Source organism: Cetorhinus maximus, chromosome 24 (assembly GCF_964194155.1).
Source record: "Cetorhinus maximus chromosome 24, sCetMax3.hap1.1, whole genome shotgun sequence".
Taxonomy (NCBI): Eukaryota; Metazoa; Chordata; class Chondrichthyes; order Lamniformes; family Cetorhinidae; genus Cetorhinus; species Cetorhinus maximus.
Genome location: NC_135902.1, coordinates 465,522 through 489,375, shown reverse-complemented (window position 1 = coordinate 489,375; position 23,854 = coordinate 465,522). Strand labels below are relative to the sequence as shown.

The 23,854-nt window shown below is 43.1% G+C and overlaps 1 protein-coding gene across 2 annotated transcripts in view; it reads left to right on the top strand.

Annotated features, from left to right (window-relative positions):
- The window catches only part of slc38a12 (solute carrier family 38 member 12), a 294,942-nt gene that overhangs the window by 102,136 nt on the left and 168,952 nt on the right, over positions 1 to 23,854 (top strand). For both annotated transcript variants that reach the window (XM_078570625.1, XM_078570626.1), the window contains exon 7: positions 6,318 to 6,417. In XM_078570625.1, the coding sequence (XP_078426751.1) occupies positions 6,318 to 6,417 (100 nt within the window). The remainder of the gene's footprint in view (positions 1 to 6,317; positions 6,418 to 23,854) is intronic.

Below are 23,854 nucleotides of genomic sequence, written 5' to 3'. Positions count from 1 at the left end.
ATTACCCTTGGTAATCCATCTCTCCACTCAAGAGTTGTAAAACCTTATCTAAAATGCATGTATGCATACAAGGCCCCAGACTTCCTGGCACCCAGCTCACAACAAACAGGCTTCACTTTTCTTGACACCTAAATACAAAATATAAATTAAACTTAAAGCTATACATTGTTTCTAACAATACTTTTTTCCCCCCTGGGTGGACATGAGATCTCATGGCACTATTTCAAAGTAGAACAGGGGAGTTATCTCCTGGTTAAATTTTGTTCATCAATTAACATCGTCAAACCAGATTACCTGGTTGTTATCACACTGCTGTTTGTGCGAGTTTGCTGTATACAAATGGATTGCCGGCTTTGCTACATTTCAAAAGTGACTGCATTTTTAATATTTAATTAGTTGTTAAGCACTTTGAGATGTCTGGTTATGAAAGATACTATATAAACGTGAGCCTATCTTTTTATTTTGCAAAATATTGACTACAAATAATGAAGAACAGCACAGCTTTCTACTGAATGGCAATGGATTTGCTGCTGATGCAATTTACCCTTAAGTGGCATGGGCTATTCCATCTCCCATTTGCAAAATGGCTGTAGGTCTCTGGTAACTTTTCTCAATTTTGTCTGTTTTTCTTTGAGATGTTTGACCACTTGTACCTGTTAGCGTGACTCTAAAATTCAGTGTAGCAAACAATTTGTCTTTCCAACTCTTGAATCATTGGCTCTAAGTCTATTCCTATTGAATGGAAGTTACTCTGTGCAGGGAAGGAAGTGTTGATTTTAGGGGACACTTTGAAGTTCTGGTCCTCATGGTCTTTGAATGTCTTTTCAGCTCATCCCTGTTCAGTGCTCTCTCTTCCAATCTCCTACTCACTGTTCAGCTTTCCCTTTTGGAAACTTATTTCCAATTCTCTAATGAGGGTCTACTACCCTTGCATTTACTCTCTGATTTCTCAAAGCTGCTGCTCACTTGTTACCATTTTAACATGGATGTTCCACTGGAGGTGATGTGGCAATATTACTCCCCTCAGGAACTCTGTTGTAAAACATTTTGTTAATTGAGTTGGCATTGCTATTAGTTAGATGTTCAGATTAGCTCTGGTTCTTTTGCATTTCAGATAAATTACTATCAAATGGCTTCCCATCACAGTTGAATTTCTGGCTATGTAGTTTCCTTTCCAGCTGTGGAACAGTTAGTCCAGTTTCTTTCTTCCAGCTTCCTTCAGATGTTTTGCTTTTTCTGTACAATGCCTGTGTTCCTGTCTAGTGCAAATTGTCCACATGTGCGAAAAGAAACAGCTCTGGCTTTGCACTCCACCTTGTAACTCGTGTGTGTCAAATTGAATTATTGATAGTGGAGAAATCTGTTCTTCTAGTACACAAATATTTGCCTGTTTTAAATTCTTAAATTAGTTCAGTAGCCTCGTAAATTGTCCTTGCACATTTCTTTGAATTTGCCCTTTGTTGTGCAGTGCTTGTCAATTCATTCATGTTAACACTACTGTTAAAGGGAGTAGAGGGAATTCACACACTTGAACTAAAGGTTAATCAACTCTAAGGCTAAGCAATGACCCCTTTCTCCAATGACCTTCCTGGTATTTGTTTTGCTTCTATGCACCGTCCAGTGTGAACCAACCCATGAAGATCTAAATGGATGATTGAGAGTCTCATGGCTGCTATCTATCTTTGGAACATTTGGTTCGCTGGGTGCCTTAGAGCTGGAACATAAATTGCAAATATGATAGCTTTGTAATTAGTAGAATGAGGTAGTTCTGTAGGGCAGCAATTAATTTTACACTACACATCTAGATAACCGGGAACTCTAATAAGCTGTGCTGTACCAAAGTGGTGATGTTGCTCAGTAGAGACAGTAAAATAAGTTTAACATTATATTAAAGTTTCATAATTGAGGTCCTGCAGGGTTGGCTTGACATTGCTACAACTCATAGTTCTTCATGCCACGAGGCAAAATTCACTCCTAAAAAGAAATTTTATTGCAATGTGCCAAATTCTGTTATTTACTTTACAGTTAAGTAATGATATTATATACTGTGTTCCCTGAAGTATTGTAATTTCTCAGGCTTCAAAGCATTCATTGCTAAGTTCATTCTTGGGCAATCATTCAATGTACTTTTCTGTAGCATTTTGGCTGGCAATGAATCTTCTGCAGAATAGTTGACTGCTGCACAGAGAGCAGACATTTTGCAATGGGACTAATGATGAGGCTATCAGCTCTCTCTGTTACAATGGAATAAGTTGGACAGCAACTTCTCTCTTCCTACGTTCAACTGCATGTGTGCATTGGGAAGATGCTGTCTGATTTGTCCTGCTTCTCCACAAGCTACACCACATTGGTACCTCGCCAAGAGATTCGGCATTCACATTTGCAATGGCATGAAGTTGCAGTACTTACCCACTGATGTCTACTAAACATGCCAGAAAACGTTAGGTCAAGTGAGTTCAGGAGTAAGTGACTCTTAAAAAAAATTGTGTCAAGTCTTAATTACTGCCAAAGAACCTCTTTGTCTCTGAAAGTTTAATTGTACAAGCATAGAGTCCCATTCTTTCAGAACTTTATCATTGGAGAAGTTAAAAAGTAAAAAAAACTTTAGCCTCTCACCTTTCTTTCTCGTTTTGTTTTCTGTACATGATTGTACATTGAATTAAATATTTGAATTTTATACTTCTAGTTTAGTTTGTGTCACAGTGAGGGTTCTTCACCCCGGTTGAGGAGTCACGCTTTTGCTGGTGCTGTTTTTGTGCCGCAGATCCCTTATAGACGACGTAGCGCCAATAAATCCCTAGTAACTAAGTTGCCGTGCAAAAGCCTACAAAGTTTGTGGGCAGCTGTAAGCATAATGAACGGCGAGCACCATTCCTTCACGGCAACATTTGAGCCTTAGTCTTCACCAGAGTGCTCTCCTGTGTGCTGCTTTCTCCTCCTCCTTCTCAGACTCCTTACACCATGAGACTTTTGACAGTACATGGGGGCAAGAGTAGGGTATTCAGCCCCTCAAACCTGGTAATTATTAGATCATGGCTAGACCGTACTTCAACTCCAACTCCATTTTATTCACCTTTGATCCATGTCCCTTGATACCCTTAAAAATTCTGTTGCTGTCAGATTTAAACCTCAATTGACCCAACATCCACACCTTTTAGGGCAAGAGGCCCATAATTATTCTTCTACTTGGGTGAAAAATGTACTTTTATGATTTCACTTCTAAATGATGGTACTCTAATTTTAAAACTCTGCCTCCTTATTCTGGATTCCCCCACTGGAGAAAATATTTTCCCTGTATCAATTCTATTGAAACCCATTATCATTTTGAGTATCCCAATCAGATAACCCATCAACCTTTAAACTTGAGGGGGCAATAGCTAAACCTGTCCTCATAATTTGAGCCTTTTTAACTCCAGTATCACTTTGTGAACTCCCTTTAGGACCATTATGTCTTCGAGCAGTGCCCAGAATTGAGCACACTACTCCAGAGGGGATCTAAGCAAGGCTTAACTGATGCAGTTCTGATGAAAGGCCATCCCAACCCAAAACTGTTTTTGTCTCCACAGATGCTGCCTGATTTGAGTATTTCCAGTGTTTTTTTAAATTAACTGAAGTGTAACTTCTCTTTATTTTCTAGTGCTCAAGATAAAAGGCACCTTCGCATTTGTCTTTTTTAGCTACTTTGTGTATTTGTACATTAGCTTTGTGACTTCTGCACCTGGCTACCCAAGTCCCTTGTTCATCCACAGTTCTCCCTCTTGCTATTCAAAAAAAAATCCTGATTTTTGTTGTTCTTGAATCCAAACTTAGATTGAAATCTCACACTTCATATTGAACTTTCATCTGTTACAGTTTTGCCCATTCAGTTAACTTGTCCATATTGTTTGCCATTTCCTGCTGCCAGCTGCTTTTAGTGCTCGTAAATTAGCGTTGCCTGCAAACCTGGCTATTCTTGAATTGCCTTGTAGGATTGTAGTAATTCATTGTTCCTTTCAGAGTGATTAATTGCTTCGTGCACCAGCAGTTGGGAGCATCTCTACTTTGTGTGAGCCAATGGAAGAGCTTTCTCATTACTGATCTATAAAATCAATCGGAAAGTTAATCTTGTTTGGTTCTCCGCTCTTGTGAAATGTCAATTCTTTGAGAGTAGTTCATTGCAAAAAGTTACGAAAAATAATAATGCAGTTTTCAGGACTGAGGTCGATTGGGCTTTTGTTGGGCAAGGGTATTGAGGTATATGGAACCAAGATGATTAAATGGAATTAAGATACAAATTGACTATGACCTGATTGAATAGGCTTGTGTTTTAATGGACTTCTCCTGCCCCTATGTTTCCATGAAGGTAACTGGGTCTAAATTCCCAATATCCACTGTACTGTATAAAGGTCCCTGGATTGGAGAAGTGATGCAACATTAATAAATATCATCCTGCCAGGGCTGTTTGAATGCAACTCCTTAATTTTAAAATTCTCATCCTTATTTTCAAACCATTCCATGGCCATGCCTATTCTGTAATCTTCTACAGTCCTTCAGCACTTAGTGCTCTGCCAATTCTGATCTCTTGAACTTTCCCAAATTTAATTGTTCCACCACTGGTGGCTGTTATCTGCTTAGGCCTCAACCTCATGAATTCCCTCGCTAAACTTCCCTCTGTTTCCTCATTAAAGGAGCACCTTAAAACCTATGTCTTTGACCAAGGTTTTGATTATTTGGCTTACTGTCTCCTTATGTGGCTCTGTGTAAAATTTTGTTCTGTAACTCTCCAGTAAAGAATCTTAGGATATTTCAAGGTTAAAGATGCAGTATGAAAGCAAGTTGATGATTGGGGTGAAAGATCTGGAGTTAGTTGGCCCCAGGATAGTGAGAAAAGCAAGCCTAATTGAAGAGATCAGTAGCCAAGAGAGAAGCTTTGGTAAAATATTGTGGAGAAGCCAAATCAGAGAGATTTGTGCAATAGAGTAAGAGCCAAGTTAAGTGTATGACTGGACAATATGAAGCTACTTTGGGGATGAGAGAGAGGCGATGGAAGGAGCGTGTTTGAAAGCCCAATATCTAGGTTTAGTGAGTAGAGCTGGGACAATTCAGTACACACTACAGGCCTCAAATGAAAGAAGTAAATGAGATGATACTTCTGTCCGAGAATGGATCTTGTGAATGTTGATTAATTAGCCTGGTGTGGAGAGATTCTGATAGCAGTGTAAAAGTCATAGCAAATCACTAACTTGTTCCCTGCTCAGAATTATTATTGACAATCGCAGTTTCAAACTCTGATTTCGGTGTGCCCTTAATGAATTATCCATGATTTTAGTCCATGAAATATATTCAAATATTTGAGAGATGACTGCTGATATTATTTATGAAGATGAAGCATGCCTGTAATGGGGAGTAGCAGATTTCCTTGGACTGTGTAGCTCAATTGCAAAGTGAAGTTACCTAAACACTGCCCAAGTGTACACACCAGCTTCAACTGCAGAAGCTTACCCCTAGTCCAGATGTTTGAATAGGTGATATGAACTGAGACACTGCATTGGTGGTAGGACAAGGACGTTTGAGAGTTCAAGCAATTGGTTTGGGTTCAGAACAAGTGCTGGCAGCAGCTTTGGAACTGATGTTTTTGTCTTCAGCTTTTCTCATATTCTCTCTTAATGATGTTGACCTGTTAGGGGCCCATTCTAAGGATTCTGGCAACCTTTTGTTCATTTAAGTGGTTATTCATTCTCTTGAGCCTGGTATTTGGGGGATATTTGCAGCTGAGCCCAATTCTATCCAGATCCAATATCCACATAGGCACATTTTCGAGGAATCTCTTGATGAGCACATGTGAGCAGGAACACTGGCTGTCTTTTTCTTTCTAACCTGGGGTGTTGACCTGTAGTGCTCAGCCATTGTCCTACCTGGGATCAGTTATTTCAGTGTAGATGACCAAATCTCAAACACTTAGCTGCTGTTAATTAAACAGTACTGTTTACACACTTGAGGACAGCTGTTACCTCTGTGGTATACAGTGTTTTGTCACACCTTGAAAATACATCATAAATGGTGTGTTTAGTAATTCACTGAAAAAATATGTAGCACTGGAGGAAAGCTACCTGTTTTACTTTTGACAGTTCCCATGGTGACTAATCTCTTAAATAAGCACAAAGACAAAAAGGACAGATTGCTGCACAGGTCAGTCTTGGCAGCACTCGCTTCAGCATCAAGTGCCAATAACTGAAAATAAAGTTGGTGGCAGAGAAGAGCATCTGTCTTTGTACAAAGGTTTGAGAACACATATGGGTTGCAGCATCTTTAATTTGTTTTGTTTGTTTCCCCCACAGTGGGAGTCAACATGTTCTACATCTGCATCATAATCTACCTCTATGGGGATCTGGCTATCTACGCAGCTGCTGTCCCATATTCCCTCACTGAAGTAGTCTGGTAAGTGCTCGATTGATGCTCTTGCCCTTCATTTAGCTGCAATGTCAGTGAGATTGTTACTGACCCTTTGAATCTTAATTTTTCCAATTTTATGATTGGTTGTACAGTTATTTTAAAACAAAGAAATAAGGTGCGACTAAAGAAAATTGATTATGGGGGAAAAAAGCAGAATAACCATTAGTGTTTCATCATCTTAGTTTCCATGCGACTTCCCTCTAGCAGCAAAAATACTCTTCCCAGTTTGCTGGCAGCTTCTAAATTGAGACTCAAAGTTAACTATGCTTGGCCTCAGTATTGTTAATTGTGTCTCAAATTACAAAGGAAGGTTAAAAATGTGCAGGTCTCATTAACCCCTATGTTCATATAAATAAAATTAGACTCATGATCAGATCAGGCAGTTACACCTGTGATATCAGCAAACAGTACCTGTCCCCAGTGGTTAAAACTTGCACCTTCACCCCACCAGTGGGAATAGTGACACAGGCCAAAGGCATTGTCTGGCCATTTCATTTACATTTGAGAATTTTAATTACACTGCACACAGAAACAGCTGGATATCAGCAGGACAATGTTAATTTACAATCTAAATATGGACTAATTTTTAATGAGGAAAGTGTCCCATGATGCTCAAAAAAGATAGAGAAAATAAAAGGAAGTTATGCTAAATACGTAATAAAACGCTAGTTCAACCTTAGATGGAGTTTCATGTCCCATTCTGTACCCCCACACTTTCAGAAGGACTTGAAGCCTTTGCAGAGAGTACAAAAGAGGTTGCCTAGAATGGTTCCTGGAATAAGGGTTTGCAGTTGCATGTGTAGACTGGAGAAGCTAGAATTGTTCTCAGAGCAAAGAAGGCTAAGAGGAGACTTGATGGAGGAGTTTAGTTAGAGCAGATAATGAGAAACTGTTTCCAGTGGTTGAAGGGTCAATGACCACAGGGCAGAGATTAAAGGAGATTGACTAAAGAATCAGAGGTAACATGAGGATGAGATTTCTTTATGCAGCAGTTGTTGAGATTTGGAATGCACTCTGTTGGGGTGGTTGGATACAGATTCAGTGGCAGCCCTTGGAAAGGAATCATAGAATGGTTGCAGCACAGAAGGACGCAATTTGGCCTATTATGTCCATGCTGACTGTCTGCAAGAGCAAATCAGCTAGTCTCACTATCGCACAGCAAATTTTTTCTCTTCAGGTGTTAATCCAATTCCCTTTTGAAAGCCACAATTGAACCTGTCTTCACCAACCCTCTCAGGCAGTGCATTCCAGATCCAAACTACTCACTGCATAGAAAAGTTTTTCCTCATGTTGCCTTTAGTTCTTTTGTCATTCACCTTAATATGGTGTCCCCTGGCTCTTAATCCTTCCATCAATGACAATGGCCCCTCTATCTACTGTTTAGACCCCTCATGATTTCGAATACCTTTTAAATCTTCTCTCAACCATCACTTCTCTAAGAAGAGCAACCCCAACTTTTCCAATATACCCTTGTTATGGAGTTCCTCATCTCTCGAATCATTTTTGTAAATCTTTACTGCACCTTCTCTAAAGCCTTCGCATCTTAAAGTGTCGTGCTGAGAATTGGACACACTAGTCCAGTTGTGACCAAAGGAATATCATAATTTCCTTTTATACTTTCTACCCTTATTCGTGAAGCCCAGGACCCCATTTGCCTTTTCAATCACTTTTTCAATATGCTTTGGTGTGCACCTTCAGCAATTTTTGCGCATGTACCCTCAGGTGTCTCAGTTCCTGCATTGCACTTAGAATTGCTTTGCTTGTTCTTTCTACCAAAATATATAACTTCACACTAGGGCTTTAAAGTAAAAGACAAGGGTGAGAGGTCATTTGAAGGGAGATTTAGAAATCTAAAGAGATAAGTTAAGGCAATAGAGCAGTGTAGTGATTCAGGTAAAGACAAGCAGAGTGGGACAGGGAGGAATAGTTTATGTAAAAACAAAAGTAAGAAATAAAATTAAAGGTTCTTTATCTGAATGCATAAATCATTCAGAATAATATGGATGAGCTAGCATCTGAAAGAGGCAAATGGTTTAGATCGAATCACTGTTACATATCTGGTTACAAGTGACCAAGGTTGGGGAATAAATATTCCAGGGTATGTAACATTTCAAAGTTGGAATGGGGAAGGAGGAGGAGTAGACCTCCATAGTAAAGGATGACATAAGGACAGTTTGGAGAAAGGATCTTGGTTCAGAAGATCAGGAAGTAAATGGGTATGGGCAGAGATTACGAATAAAAAGGGTTAGAAAAACGCTGGCGAGAGTAGTTTATAGGCCCCCTAATGGCAGTTACGCCAGGGTTGTCCAACCTTTTTGCATGAGGGGCCATATTTCAATTCTTTTCTCACTGAAAGGGCTGATGAGTAAATTTTGGAAAGATAAGGTTTGGCACAACGTTAAACATAAAATCTCGGGATTCTCACTCACTTAACTCTCACGCTCATGCACTCGTGCGTACTCACACACTAACTCTCGTGTACTTGCTCACACCCTACCTGGGCATGTTGGGGGGGGTGGGGGAGGCCAGATGGCCACTCTTGCTGTGATTATTGTTCCTCGTGGTCTCCTTGGCACCCTTGGCCATCTTGATCCCTGTGCTCCTTTGGGAGGATGAGAGAGAATGCAGTCAAAGACAGAGAGAGAATGCATCGTGGCCCCTTACCTTCACACTGCTCGCTGCTCCTCCAGTCGCAGACTTTTTCTCTCCTGCATTTGCTGCTGATAGGCTCAAATAGCAAACATAGGAAAGAAACTGCCTGTGATTGGTGAAGCAGCTCCTTGCAGATTTGTCACTTCTATTTCTCTGTGTTTTAAACAGAGACCACGGGCTGGATGGAGAGACATGGTGGGCTGGTTCTGACCCATGGGCTGAACGTTGGACAACCCTCAGTTATACCATTGGACAGGGCGTTAAATAAAGGATAACAGGAGCTTGTAACAAAAGCAATGTAATAATTGTGCCAAACTTTAATCATTGTGTAGTTTGGACCAATCAAATTAGCAAAGATAGCCTGGAAGATGAATTTTCAAAACGCTCTCATGACTGTTTCCTGGAACAGTGTGTTCTGGAATCAACTAAGGATGAAGCTATTGTAGATCTAGCATTTTGAAATGAGTTTTAATTAATAATTTCATCATAAAAATATCTGCTTTGCAAAAGTGATCATAATACAGTTGAATTCCATATTAAGTTGAAAACTATTATACCCCAATCCCAAACAAGAAGCTTAAACTTAAAGCCAATTACTTAACCAGCTCTCCCCTCATGCCTAAAGTTTATTGCGTAAATCAACTAAAAGGGATAGTGGTAAATAAATAGCGGAAAGTATTTAAAGAAACAATTCAATTTTTCTCCAGTTTAAAATAGATTAAGCTAAGGAAAGGTAAGGGTTCTAGTTTTTATTTAAAGTACATAAATAATTTATTTTTTTTACTGTATTTAACTTAAAGTAAGGGTTTTTTTTCAACTTGAGGCATGGCTGGGCAGCTCAGTCCAGTTTTATGTACCACCTGCAACATGTGGGAAGTCCTAGACATCCTTGCGCTTTGACCGACCACGTGTGCAGGAAGTGCCACCAGCTGCAGCTACTTGAGCTCCGAGTTTTGGAGCTTGAGCAGCAGCTGGAGGCACTGAGGTGCATCTGCAAGGCTGAGAGTTTCGTGGATAGCACGTTTTTAGACGTGGTCACCCCACAGCTTATGGAAGTGCAGACAGAGAGGGAATGGGTGACTATCAGTCAGAAGAAAGGGATAAGGCAGGTAGTCAGGAAATCCCCAGGGTGCATCTTGCTTGAGAACGGTTTGTGTGTTGGAAAACGGTGAGAGTGACGGTTCCTCTGGGGAGTGCAGCCATGCTCATGGCACTGTGAGTGGCTCAGCTGCACCGGGGGGTGGGGGGGAAAGAGGGGAAGAGGAATAGTGGTAGGAGACTCGATAGTAAGGGGAACAGACAGGCGTTTCTGTGGCCGTAGACGTGACTGCATGTGGCCTCCCTGGTACCAGGGTCAAGGATGTCACTGAACGGCTGCAGGGCATTCTAAAGGGGGAGGGCAAACAGACACCGAGATCGTGGTACGTATTGTTATCAACGACATTGGTAGAAAGAGGGATGAGGTTCTGCAAGCAGAATTTAGGGAGCTAGGAAACAGATTAAAAAACAGGACCTTTGGAGGTTAGTAATCTCTGGATTACTTCCGGTGCCACGCTATAGTGAGTATAGAAATAGGTTAGTCCAGATGAATGTGTAGCTGGAGAGATGGTGCAGGAGGGAGGGCTTTAGATTTCTGGGACATTGGGATCGTTTCTGGGGGCGGTGGGACCTGTACAAGTTGGGCGGTTTGCACCTGAACCAGAATGGGTCAACATGCTTGCGGGTAGGTTTGCTAGTGCTGTTGGGGAGGGTTTAAACTAACTTGGCAGGGGGATGGGACCCTGAGAGCATGTTCAGCAGGGGGAGAAGCACAGCCAAAATTAGAAGAGAAGTGAGTCTGGAAGGCATAGAAATTATAAGCCGGTTAAGGCTCAAGGGAGTTTGACAGGGTTGGATGGTATTTATTTTAATGCAAGGAGTCTGACGAATAAGGCAGATGAGATGAGGGCACAAATTAACATCTGGAAGTATGATGTCATTGCTGTCACAGAGACATGGTTGAGAGAGGGGCAGGATTGGCAGCTCAATATTCCAGGATATGGGGTCTTCAGGCGAGACAGGGAAGGAGGTAAAAGAGGAGGGGGTATCGCAATATCGATCAAGGAATCTATTACAGCAGTAAGGAGGGATGACATCTTAGAAGGCTCCTCAAATGAAACCACATGGGTAAAAATCAAAAACAAAAAAGGAGCAATCACATTGCTGGGAGTGTACTATAGGCCCCAAACAGTCAGAGAGAAATAGAAGAGCAGATATGTAGGCAAATTTCAGAGAAGTGTAAAAATAATAGGGTAGTAATAGTGGGAGATTTCAACTTCCCCAACATTAACTGGGTTAGTCATTGTGTGATAGGTTGAGAGGGAGCGGAATTCTCAAAATCCATCCAGGAGAGCTTTTTAAGCCAGCGCATAGAAGGTCCTACAAGGAAATGAAGCAAGGCAAGTGGTAGAGGCAACAGTGGGGGATCATAACTCTGTTATGGAAAAGGACAAGGATGGGCCAGAAATCAGAGTTCTAAATTGGGGGAAGGCCGATTTTAATCAGATATGATTTGGCCAGAGTGGACTGCGAGCAGCTACTTTTAGGTAAATCTGCGTCAGAGCAGTGGGACTCATTCAAGAAGGGAATAGGGAGAGTACAGGGCCAACATTTTCCAGTAAAGATAAAGGGTGGAACCAACAAATCCAGGGAACCCTGGATGTCAAGGGATATACAGGATTGGATAAAGAGAAAAAGGGAGGCTTATGGCAGATATCGAGGGCTCAAAACAGTGGAAGCCCTGGAGGAGTATAGAACATGTGGAGAAGAAGTTTAAAAATGAAACTAGGAGAGCAAAAAGGGGGCATGAAAAAGTATTGGCAGGTAAAATAAAGGAAAATCCAAAGTAATTTTACAAGTACATTAAGAGAAAGAGGATAAATAGGGATGAGTTGGGCCCATTAAGGACCATATGATAATTTGTGTGTGGACCCGGAAGATGTAGGTAGTGTTCTAAATGAATACTTTGTGTCGGTGTTCACACGTGAGAGGGACGATGTGGATATGGAAATCAGGCAGAAGGACTGTGATATAATTAAAGAAATAAGCATAGAAAGGGAGGAGGTTCTAAGTAGTCTGGCAGGCTTAAAAGTTGATAAATCTCCAGGCCCGAATGAAATATATCTCAGGCTGTTGAGTGAGGCAAGGGTGGCAATAGCAGGGGCACTGGCAATAATTTTCAACACCTCTCTGGCAACAGGAGAGGTGCCAGAGGACTGGAGGGCAGCCAATGTGGTACCGTTATTCAAGAAAGGAGGAAGGGATAAACCAGGGAACTACAGGCCAGTCAGTCTAACCTCAGTGGTGGGGAAACTATTGGAAGCGATTCTGAGGGACAGAATTAATCTACTCTTGGAGAGGCTGGGATTAATCAAGGACAGTCAGCGTGGTTTTGTTAAAGGGAGGTCATGTCTGACCAAATTGATTGAACTTTTCGAAGGGTTGACCAGGTGTGTAGATGAGGGCAATGCATTTGACGTAGTCTACTTGGACTTCAGCAAGGCTTTTGATAAGGTCCCGCATGGGAGACTGATAACGAAGGTAAGAGCCCATGGGATCCAAGGCAATTTGGCAGATTGGACCCAGAATTGGCTGAGTGGCAGGAAGGAGAAGGTGTTGGTCGAGGTGGGGTTCCACAGGGATCGATGTTGGGTCCCTTGCTGTTTATGGTCTATATAAACGATTTAGACATGAATGTAGGAGGGCTGATCAGTAAGTTTGCGGATGACACAAAAGTTGGTGGGGGTGGTAAATAGTGAGGAGGATAGCCTTAGACTACAGGAGGATGTAGACGGGCTGGTCAGATGTGCTGATCAGTGGCAAATGGAATTTAATCTGGATAAGTGTGAGGTGCTGCACTGTGGCAGGGCAAACGAGGCTCGGTAATACACGATGAATGGTAGGACCCTGGGAAGTACCGAGGATTAGAGGGACCCTGGTGTGCATGTCCACTGGTCCCTTAAGGTAGCAGGACAGGTAGATAAGGTGGCTAAGGCGGCAAATGGGATACTTGCCCTTATTAGCCAAGACATAGAATATAAGAGCGGGGAGGTTATGCTGGAACTGTATAAAACGCTGGTTAGGCCACAGCTGGAGTATTGTATGCAGCCCTGGAATCTGCATTATAGGAAGGGTGTGATTCCACTGGACACAGAGCAGAGGAGATTTACCAGGATGTTGCCTGGGCTGGAGAATTTTTATTTGATTTATTTTATTTGAGAGATTGGATAGACTGGGGTTATTTTCCCTGGAGCTAAGGAGATTGAGGGGGGACATGATTGAAGTGTATAAAATTGAGGGGCACAGATAGGGTAGACAGGAAGGAACTTTTCCCCTTGGTGGGGGGATCAATAACCAGGGGGCATAGATTTAAGTTAAGGGGCAGGAGGTTTAGAGGGAATGTGAGGAAGAATTTTTTCACCCAGAGGGTGGTGGGAATCTGGAACTCTCTGCCTGAAAGGGTGGTAGAGGCAGAAACCCTCCTAACATTTAAGAAGTATTGGGATGTGCACTTGCGATGCCATGGAATACAAGGCTATGGGCCTAGTGCTGGAAAATGGGATTAGAATAGTTAGGTACTTGTTTGATCGGCACAGAATCGATGGGCCGAAGGGCCTTTTTCTGTGCTGTAGGACTCTGTGACTCTGTGACTAACAAAAATGCATTCCACTGAGGAAGAAAAGCGCAGCAAGAAAGATCCGTCCGTGGCTTACTAGGGAAGTTAAGGATAGTGTAAGAAGAGTTTTATTATGTTGCCAAGAATAGTAGTAAATGTGAAGATTTGGAGTGTTTTAGAAACCAGCATAGGATCACCAAAATGTTGATTTTAAAAAGCTTAAAAAACAATAGAATGAGAGTAATCTAGCCAGGAACATAAAAACAGATTGTAAGAACATTTTATAAAAAGACTAAAATAAAAGTAGAAGAGACAAGTTACATAATAGAAATAGGTGGTGGTGAGCTGCCTTCTTGAACCACTTCAGTCCATGTGGTGTAGGTTCACCCACAGGGCTATTCAGGAGGGAGTTCCAAGATTTTGACCCAGCGACAGTGAAGGAGCAGTGATATATTTGCAAGTCTGGATGGTGAGCGACTTGGAGGGGAACTTTCGGGTGGTAATGTTCCCATGTATCTTCCGCCCTTGTCCTTCTAGACGTTAGCGGTCGTGAGTTTGGCAGGTGCTGTCTAACGAGCTTTGGTGGATTTCTGAAGTGCATCTTGTTGATGGTGTGCACTCTGCCACTGTGTCAGTGCTGGAAGGAATGAATGTTTGCGAATGGTGTGCCAGTCAAGTGTGCTGCTTCCTTCTGGATGGTGTCAAGCTTGAGTGTTGTTGAAGCTGCACTCATCCAGGCAAGTGGAGAGTATTCCATCACATTCCTGACTTGTGCCTTGTAGATGGTAGACAGGCTTTGGGGAATTAAGAGGTGAATTACTCGCTGTCTGATTCCTAGCTTCTGATCTCCTCTTGCAGCCACAGTATTTATATAGCTCGACCAGTTCAGTTTCTGGTCAATGGTAACCCCCCAGGATGTTGATAGTGGGGGATTCAGCGATGGTAATGCCATTGAATGTCAAGGGACTATGGTTAGATTCTCTTGTTGGAGATGGTCATTGCCTGGCAGTTGTGTGGTGCGAATGTTACTTGCCACTTGTCAGCCCAAGCCTTGATATTGTCCAGGCCTTGCTGCATTTGGACTTCCTCTTGAAGTCTATCGCTGTCCTCTTTATAGTTCACAATACTTCCAAGTTTTGTCTCATCTACAAATTTCGAAATTGTGCCCTGAAGGCCCAAGTATAAGATATTAATGTAGATTGAGATCCCTGGTGACCTCCAGTCTGAAAAACAACAGTTTGCCACTGTTTCCTGTCACTCAACCAACTTTTGTATCCCAGCTGCCACTGTCCCTTTTGTTCTCTTGCTTTCCGCTTTGCAGACAAACCCATTATGTGGCATTTCAAATGCATTTTGAAAGTTCATATACACCACATCAACGAGGTGTCAGCTGTGGCTCAGTTCATAGCACCCTCGCCTTTGAATCAGAAGGTTGTGGGTTCATGTCCCACTCCCGGAAACCAAGAACTGTGAATGTACTCGAAAGAGTTGCAATCTGTGACTGTTGATAACTCGAAAGAGTTACACCACATCAACCACTTTACCCTCCTCCAACCATCTTTACTACCTGATCCATTAAGCCTTTCAAGTTGTATGCAAGGGGAATTTGATGATTTTGGCCAGTGCTTCCGCAATTTCTATCTTTGCATCTGAGGATACTTAAGGAAGTATCTGATCTGGTCCTGACAACATATCAATGTTTAAATGCAGTCAACCTTTCTAATACTTGCTCTTTATCAATTTTAAATCAATCCCATATTTCAACTACTTTCCCTTTCATGATGACTTGTGCAGCATCTCCCTTGGTAAAGACAAATGCAGAATACTCACTTAGTACCTCAGCCATGCCCTCTGCCTCCAAGTGTAGATCTCCTTTTGTTTCTAATTGGCTCCCCCTCCACTTAGTACATTTTTATATTTATATGCCTATGGAAGACTTTTGATTCTCTTATGTTAGTTTTAGTCTCTTCTTGTACTCTCTTTGCTCATTTTTTTTTCACTCCCCCACCCTGAACTTTCCATAAGATTCTCACTTGTGTTAACAGCCTGATATCTGTCATTAGTTCCCCTTTCCTATTTCATTGTACTTTCTTTGGCTTTGGTTGTCCAACCTTTCCCCACTTGTGCAAATGTGCCTTGATTGTAAATGAACAATACCCTCTTAAAAGGTAGCCAGCCTACTGTTCCATTACAGTTTTGCCAGTCCATCTTTGATTCCAATTTATTTGGGCCAGAATTGTTTGCATCTCATTGAAATTGACCCCCCTCCAATTCAAGTGTGTTTGCTCTAGATTGCTCCTTGTCCTTTTCTATAACTAATCTAAACCTTGCACCACAATCACAGTTCCCTAAATGTTCCTCTCCTGGCACTTGATCCACCTCATTCCCAATAATCAAGTCCAGCAATGCCTCCTTTCTCATTGGGCTGAAAACCTACTAAACAAAATTTTCCTGAGCACACTTCAGAAACTCTTACCCCTCTCTGGCCTTCACACTATTACTATCTCACTCTCTATATTTAGATAATTGAAGTCCCAAATTACCTCTCTAGATTTTGCACCCCTCTAACTTCTTTATAAATTTGTCCCTCTATACCTTTTCCACTATTTGGCCGCTAGCATTCACCTAATAACGTAATGGTACCTATGTTGTTTAACGCCAAGCAAATAAATGCTGCCCTTGACTCCTGTAGGATATCCTCTATCTTCATCACCTATAGCCTTCTCCTTAATTAATACTGCCACCTCCATCCTCCTTTCTTTTCCTACCTTTCCTGACCACCTTGAACCCAGAAATATTTAGTACCCATCCTGCCGTTTTTTTTTTTGAGCCCTCTGTTATTTCCATAGCATCACATTTGCAATTGGCTGTGTGCACCTACAGCTTACTAGTTTTCTCCACCACGCTTTGTGTGTTTACATACATGCATTGTAAACCTAGCTTCGAATTGTTGCATTCCCTTTTACTCTGACCCCACCTATATCTACTATTTCACACTCAAGCCTGTCTCTCCCAATCCTTTGACGCCTTGTTTCTCCTTTTTAATGCGACAACCGGATTTCCATCCCCTTGCCAAGTTAGTTTAAACCCTCTCCCACAGCAGTAGCAATCTGTCCTGTCAGCACATTTGTCCAAGCTCTGTTGAGGTGCAACTTTTAAAATTCATTCATGGTTTGTGGGCTTCACTGGCTGGGCCAGCATTTATTACCCATCCCTAGTTGCCCTTGAGAAAGTGGTGGTGAGCTGCCTTCTTGAACCGCTGCAGCCCATGTGGTGTACGTACACCCACAGAGCTGTTAGGGAGGGAGTTCCAGGATTTTGACCCAGCAACAGTGAAGGAACGGCGATATATTTCCAAGCCAGGATGGTGAGTGACTTGGAGGGGAACTTCCAGGTGGTGGTGTTCCCATCTATCTGCTGCCCTTGTCCTTCTAGGTGGTAGTGGTCATGGGTTTGGAAGGTGCTGTCGAAGGAGCCTTGGTGAATTCCTGCAGTGCATCTTGTAGAGGGTACACACTGCTGCTAATGTGCATCGGTGGTGGAGAGAGTGAATGTTTGTGAATGTGGTGCCAATCAAGCGGGCTGCTTTTTCATGGATGGTGTCAAGTTTCTTGTGTTGTGGGAGCTGCGCTCATCCAGGCAAGTGGGGAGTATTTCATCACACTCCTGACTTGTGCCTTGTAAATGGTGGACAGGCTTTAAAGAGTCAGGAGGTGGGTTACTCGTCGCACTATTCCTAGCCTCTGACCTGCACTTGTAGCCACAGTATTTATATGGTTTGTTCAGTTTCTGGCCAATGGTAACCCCCAGGATGCAGGTAGTGGGGGATTCAATGATGGTAATGCCATTGAACATCAGGGGGCGATGGTTGGATTCTCCCTTGTTGGAGATGGTCATTGCCTGACACTTGTGTGGTGCGAATGTTACTTGCCTGTCCTGCCTTAATAGGCCCTTCCTTCCCCCTGCTCCCCTAACCACCCAGACTGGTCCCAATGCCTCAGGAATCGAAAGCCCTCCCTCCTGCATCATCCCTCCAGCCTTGCGTTCATCTACTCTATCCTCCTATTTTTTGATACACTTAACACCAGGAATAATCTGGAGATCACTGCATTTTTGAAGTCCTGTTTGCTTGTCTCCTTCCTAACTCTTTCAAATCCACCTGCAGGGCCCCATCCCTCTTTCTACTCATGTGGTCAGTATCAACATGAACCATGACCGGCTGACTCCACTATCTGCCAGGTCCTCGTTGTCCTGGCAGTCACCTGTTCCATGTTCAGCTGTACACTCTTGAGCTGCAGGGTGACCACCTCCAGAAACATGTTCTGCATATACCTGTCAGCCTTGCAAATGCACCACAGTAACACTGTGCCCTGGGCATGTTCTGCATCCTGGGTAAATATGGGATGTTGGTGATGAAGCAAATAATTTTATAGTTAGAGTGATTGGGGTGGCGATGACAAGAGGTGGGGATTTGAAAATAATGGCTTTGGTCTTTCTCATGCTGAATTTCAGAAAACCTTTACTTGCTGATGGCTTTCACTCTGTTAGATTCATGCACAGAGGTGGTGTGGTGAGGTAGCTTGGGAGAGCTGGATATTATCTTCATGGATATGGGAGCTGATTTTCAGCTTTTTGTGGATGAGGGAAAGCATGTAAATGAGCAAGGACCAAGGGTCAGTCCTTTGGGAATTTTAGAAGTGATTATAGAGGTAGAAACATCAGCTATTGGTGGAGATGTGCTGGCTGGCTTTCTAATAAGGAACCAAAATTTTACATACAGCTTTAAACTTTGTTTTATGGTTTTAGAGTCTTGACTGCTGTTTCAAAGCTTTCAACTGAGATTTTGAATAAGATGGGTGTGCCTGTACAACATGGGAGTACAGCTTCAACTGTCAGAATATGGAAGTTGCCACAAATGGTTGAAATGAGGGAGCTACAGATTAGAGAGAAGCAACAGATCTTGTTGCAGTCCACACAGGCTTTTGAACTGGGAAGTTCTTTCATGCTAAGGTGTTAACATGTTTTTATATTGCTCTTGGCTTTCAGGGAGACACTGCGTGATCTGTCAATGTCTGATTTAACTTGCACATGGATCTCCCAGATATAAAAGTAGATTAGGAACTTTTCCAAGTATTTAAAAAGGAAAGTAGTGGAAAGAAACATGGATCCTTTTGAAGAGAAATTTTCAGAGGAATGAGGAAATGTCAGAGACATTAAACAAATATCTTCTGTCTTCACAGTAGATGATGCAAATTTCATACCATAAATGGAGGCTAACCAAGAGTATATAAGAGTGAGGAACTTAAGGTAATTAATCAGTAGAGCAAAAGTGGTGAACTTGTGGTGCAATGATGTGCCCCAGCCTCTGAGTCAGAAGCTCTGGATTCAAGTCCCACTCCATGACTTGATGGCCACATAAGACGCGTTTATATTGAGGCCAAACAGTTTGATTACCAATCCTTTCAATGTACCTGTGGAAGGTGGCAAGGGTGGGAGAGGCTGCTGGTCAGCCAGAGCTTGCAGAAGGCAGCAGCAAACCACTGAAGTGCCTTGCCAAGTATAATCGTAGATCAACACATGGAAGTCCATGGTTGCCAATACCCTCTTAGGGCATAGTATCTAGAGAGAAATTATTGAAGAAACTTAAGGTATTAAAAGCTGACAAATCCCCAGGACCTGATGGCCTATACCTAGAGTTCTAAAAGAGGCACCTGCAGAGATTTTGGATATGCTGGTTATATTTTCCCAAAATTCCCCAGATACTGGTACGGCCCCAGCAGATTGGAAGTTAGCAAATATTACATCACCTATTCAAGAAAGAGAGAGAGAAAATATAGGCCAATTAGTCTGACATCAGCTGCAGAGATATAGACAGGTTAATGAGTGGACAATAAGGTAGTAGATGGAGCATAATGTGACCAAGTGAGATTATTCACTTTGGTAGTAAGAATAAAAAAGCAGAATATTTTTCAAAAGGAGTGAAATTTATAAATGGTGATATTCAAATAGACTGGGATGTACTTTTACAAGGAATAGGGCCAGCGGGCAGGTACAGTAAGCAATTAGAAAGCAAATGGCATGTTGACTGTTTAATTGCAAGGGGATTGGAATACAACAAAGAACAAAGTCTTTCTGTAATTATACAGGGCTTTGAGACCACTCCTGGGGTGCTTATGCAGTTTTGATCTCCATATTTGTATTGGAGGTCCAGCATAGGTTCACTACATTGGTTCCTGGAATGAGATGGCTGTTTTATGATAAGGGTCAGTATTCTGGAGTTTAGAAGAATGGGAGGTGATCTCATTGATGCATTCAAGATCCTGCAGGGGTTTGACAGGATAGCCACTGAGGTTGTTTACCTTGACTGGGCAACCTAGAACAGGGGGTTGCAGTCTCGGAATAAAGAATTGATCATTTAGGATTGAAATGAGAAATTACTTTTCTAAGAGGGTTGTGAATCTTTGGAATTCTCTATCCCAGACACCTGTGTCTACTCCATCATTGAATATATTTAAGGTTGAGAGAGACAGATTTTTGCTCTCTGAATTGAGGGATGTGGAGTTTAGGCAGAAGGTCAGTCATGATTGTGTTGAATGGTGGAGCAGGCTCAGAGCCCTGTGGTCTACTCTTGCTTCTAGTTCTTATATTGCTATGGAATGGTTTGGACCGGAGTGTGATTCTAACATGCCTTAGACTGACTGGATGAATATGAATCTTGCATTCTAGAGAGAATTTCAAATGTAATTAACGTGTAATGCCTGCCTCTGGGAGACTGGCTTGTGACCATCCCCCTGAAACTAATCTCTGTCAAACGATCTGTGTTTTCTCTCTTTCACTCCAGTCAATCGTCCCTTGGTCAAATACATGCACACACGAACAAAATCCTCAGTTTTATTTTAAATTTAACTATAAGACCTGGGGTTTGCTTCAATTTAATTGTAAGACTTGCAGACTAAGTTGGGAGAACTGATCTAAAAGGGACTGTCAGTTAAGGCTAGCTACAGACCATGCTGGGTACAAGTGTGTTTTCATGAGCCTAACAGAATTTAAGTTTATCACAAGTACAAATGGTGGTATTTGGCATAAGACAGCGGTAAGCAGTTGCATTCACTCGGTCCTCTGCCTCTGGCCGACTGTGGTGCTCGTCTCTTTTGCAAAAATGTACTTTATTTATAAAATATCTGAAAGAACATTACAAAACATTTCAAAATAGCCATCACAAAAAGTGCAATGGTATTTAGGTTTTCCACATGAATCATGTTGCACCCTGAGGTGCTTAAATACAAAGGAACATTATAGACATTTCAAAATAGTCATAACAGACAGTCAGTGCAATGGTATCTGAGTTGTCTACATAGATCATGTTGCACTCTGAGGTGCTTCAATACAATTGTGATCCATGTAATATTCACTGCATACATTCAATGTGAGTCATAGCTGGAGGGATCTATACACTGCCCAGCCGCTTGGTGCAATATGGCCGAAAGGTCTTAGACAGTGACCTTTCCCCATTGCACCTCTGCGGTAGCTATTCCAAACTTTATTGCATCCCTCAGCACATAGCCCTGAACCTTGGAATGTGCCAGTCTGCCACACTGGGTCAGGGGCAACTCTTTGCACTGGAAGACCAACAAGTTTCAGGCAGGCTTAAGAGTGTCTCTCACCGAGTTGATGATCATCCAGCTGCAGTTGATGTTTGTCTCGGTGTGTGTCCCTGGGAACGGCCCATAGAGCACAGAGTTGTGTGTCATGGAGCTGCTGGGGATGAATCTTGACAAAAACCACTGCATCTCTCTCCAGACCTTCTTTGCAGAGGCATATTCCACAAGGAGGTGAACAACGGTCTCTTCCCCACCACAGTCACCTTGGGCAATGTGTGGAGGGGGTGAGACTTCCTGGCTTGTAGGAAGGATCTGACTGAGAGGGCCTTTCTGACCATCAGCCAGGTGCTCTTTAGAAAGTTTTGGCGATGAGGCATTCTGCGCGGGGAATCATCCGACAGGATCCACCAATTCCTTTTTCCACAGGGCCTCTCGGACGTTATGTGCCAACCACTGCCTGATGGACTTGTGGTCGAAGGTGTTTCTCTGCACAAATGTTTCCATGAGGGACAGGTGGTATGGCCTGTCCAACTACTTGGAGCATTCCGTGGCACGTGGCCAGACCCATCCTTCGCAACACTGGGGACAGGTAGAACCTCAGCATGTAGTGACACTTGGTGTTTGCGTACTGAGGGTCTACACACAGCTTGGTGCAGCTACACACAAAGGTGGCCACCGGGATGAGGGCAATGTTGGGCATGGTTTTTCTCTCTTTATCTAGAGGTTTGTACGTCATGCCCCTGAGAACACGGTCCATTTTTGACCTTCAGATAAAGCGGAAGATGGCTTGGCTGATCGCCACAGTGCAGAAGTGAGGAATGGGCCAGACTCGCACCATGTACAGAAACACCGAGAGTGCCTCACACCTGATGACCAGGTTCTTACCGACAAAAAAAATGGAGAGGTCGCTCTCTCATGCCCAATTTTTTTTTTCCACCATGGCTACACGCTCCTTCCTAACGCATGTTCTGGTCCCTCCGAACCATATCCTAAGCACCATCAGGCATCCTGACCTGACGGTGAAGGGGCCAAAAGATCGGTCAGCCCAGTTCCCAAAGAACATGGCTTCGCTCTTGCCACGATTTACCTTAGCACCTGAGGCCTGTTGGAACTGGACAGGGGAGAGGGGGCAGCCCTGCCTGACTCCAGATTTAATTGGAAAGCTTTCTGATTCCTACCCATTGATTGAAACTGTGCTACTGATGTTTGTGTAGAGCAGTTGGATCCAATTGTGGATTCCCTTCCAAAACCCCATTTAGGAGAGCACATCTACCATGTAGATGTGCGATAGTCTGTCAAAGACCACCTCCTGGCTCAGGCTGGTGAGGCAGGTGTCCACACCCCTGTCCCGTATACAGGCATCGTATCCCTGAGTAGTGCGAGACTATCAGAGATCTTCCTGTCTGGTACTCTGCAGGTCTGGTCAGGGTGAATCACCAACTCCAGAGCAGACTTGACCTGATTGGCAATGACCTTGGACAGAATTTTATAGTCCACATTCAACAGTGAAGTGGGTTGCTACTTTCTTCCCTTTTTCCCCCTACTGCTTGTAGATGAGGGTGGTGATGTCTTTCCTCATGGATTCTGATATGCTGCAGGCCTGAAGCAAACTCTCGTGCATTTCTAGCAGGTCTGGGCCAATTCAGTCCCACAGAGCCGAATACAACTCAGCCAGTAAGCCATCCAGGAGTTTTGCTTTTCTCGAAGGACTTGAGGGTCTTAGTCAGTTCATCCAGAGTTAGCGGTTTGTCCAGACTCTCCTGTGTACTGTCATCTAAGACCTCAAGAGGACAGGAAGGACTGGGAGGCCGTGCTGTCTGTGGGCTTCATGGCATACAATCCGGCATAAAAGGATTTGCGGTCCTCAGAATGTTGGCCTGCGATGACTTTACTGAGCTGTCGTCTTCCTTCAGGCTGCTGATCAGAGCTCCGTGTACCTCCTGGAAGAAGAAACGCATGTCTCATCCTGCTCCACGGAGTGGACTCTGGACCGGAAGCTGATCTAGGGAGGCCTCTGCAACAAAGAGCGAGACTTGCTGGCTCTTCCCCTCTGGGAGGTCCTCCTTGACATTGGCCCCCATCGACTGCAGCTGGAGCAGATTCTGCATGTTTTTCTGGACTAAGGACATTTCCCCCTCTTCCTTTCTAGCCTTCTGTACACCTTTTTGAGGATGAAAAACTTTGTTTTCCTTGATCGCTTCCCACCCACCAGTGCGTCAGGGACTTGGAGGGGTTTCATGGCTCTCCAACCTTTTGTAATACTTCTTGAGTTCCGCAATGTTCTCTGGGGTCAACAGTTTCATGTTCAACTTCTGTGCCCCCTGCCAACCCTCTGATCTTCCTGTAAGTGACAGCTGGCCAGTAGGAGGCAGTGGTTAGAGAAGAACACCGGCTTGACATCGGTGGATCTGACGGTGAATGTTTAGACACAAACAGGAAGCCTATCACCACCTCAACCTCTAAGATGATGAAGCCCCCCACCTCCCCGCAGCGGAATACCTAGGCCAGAGGAACG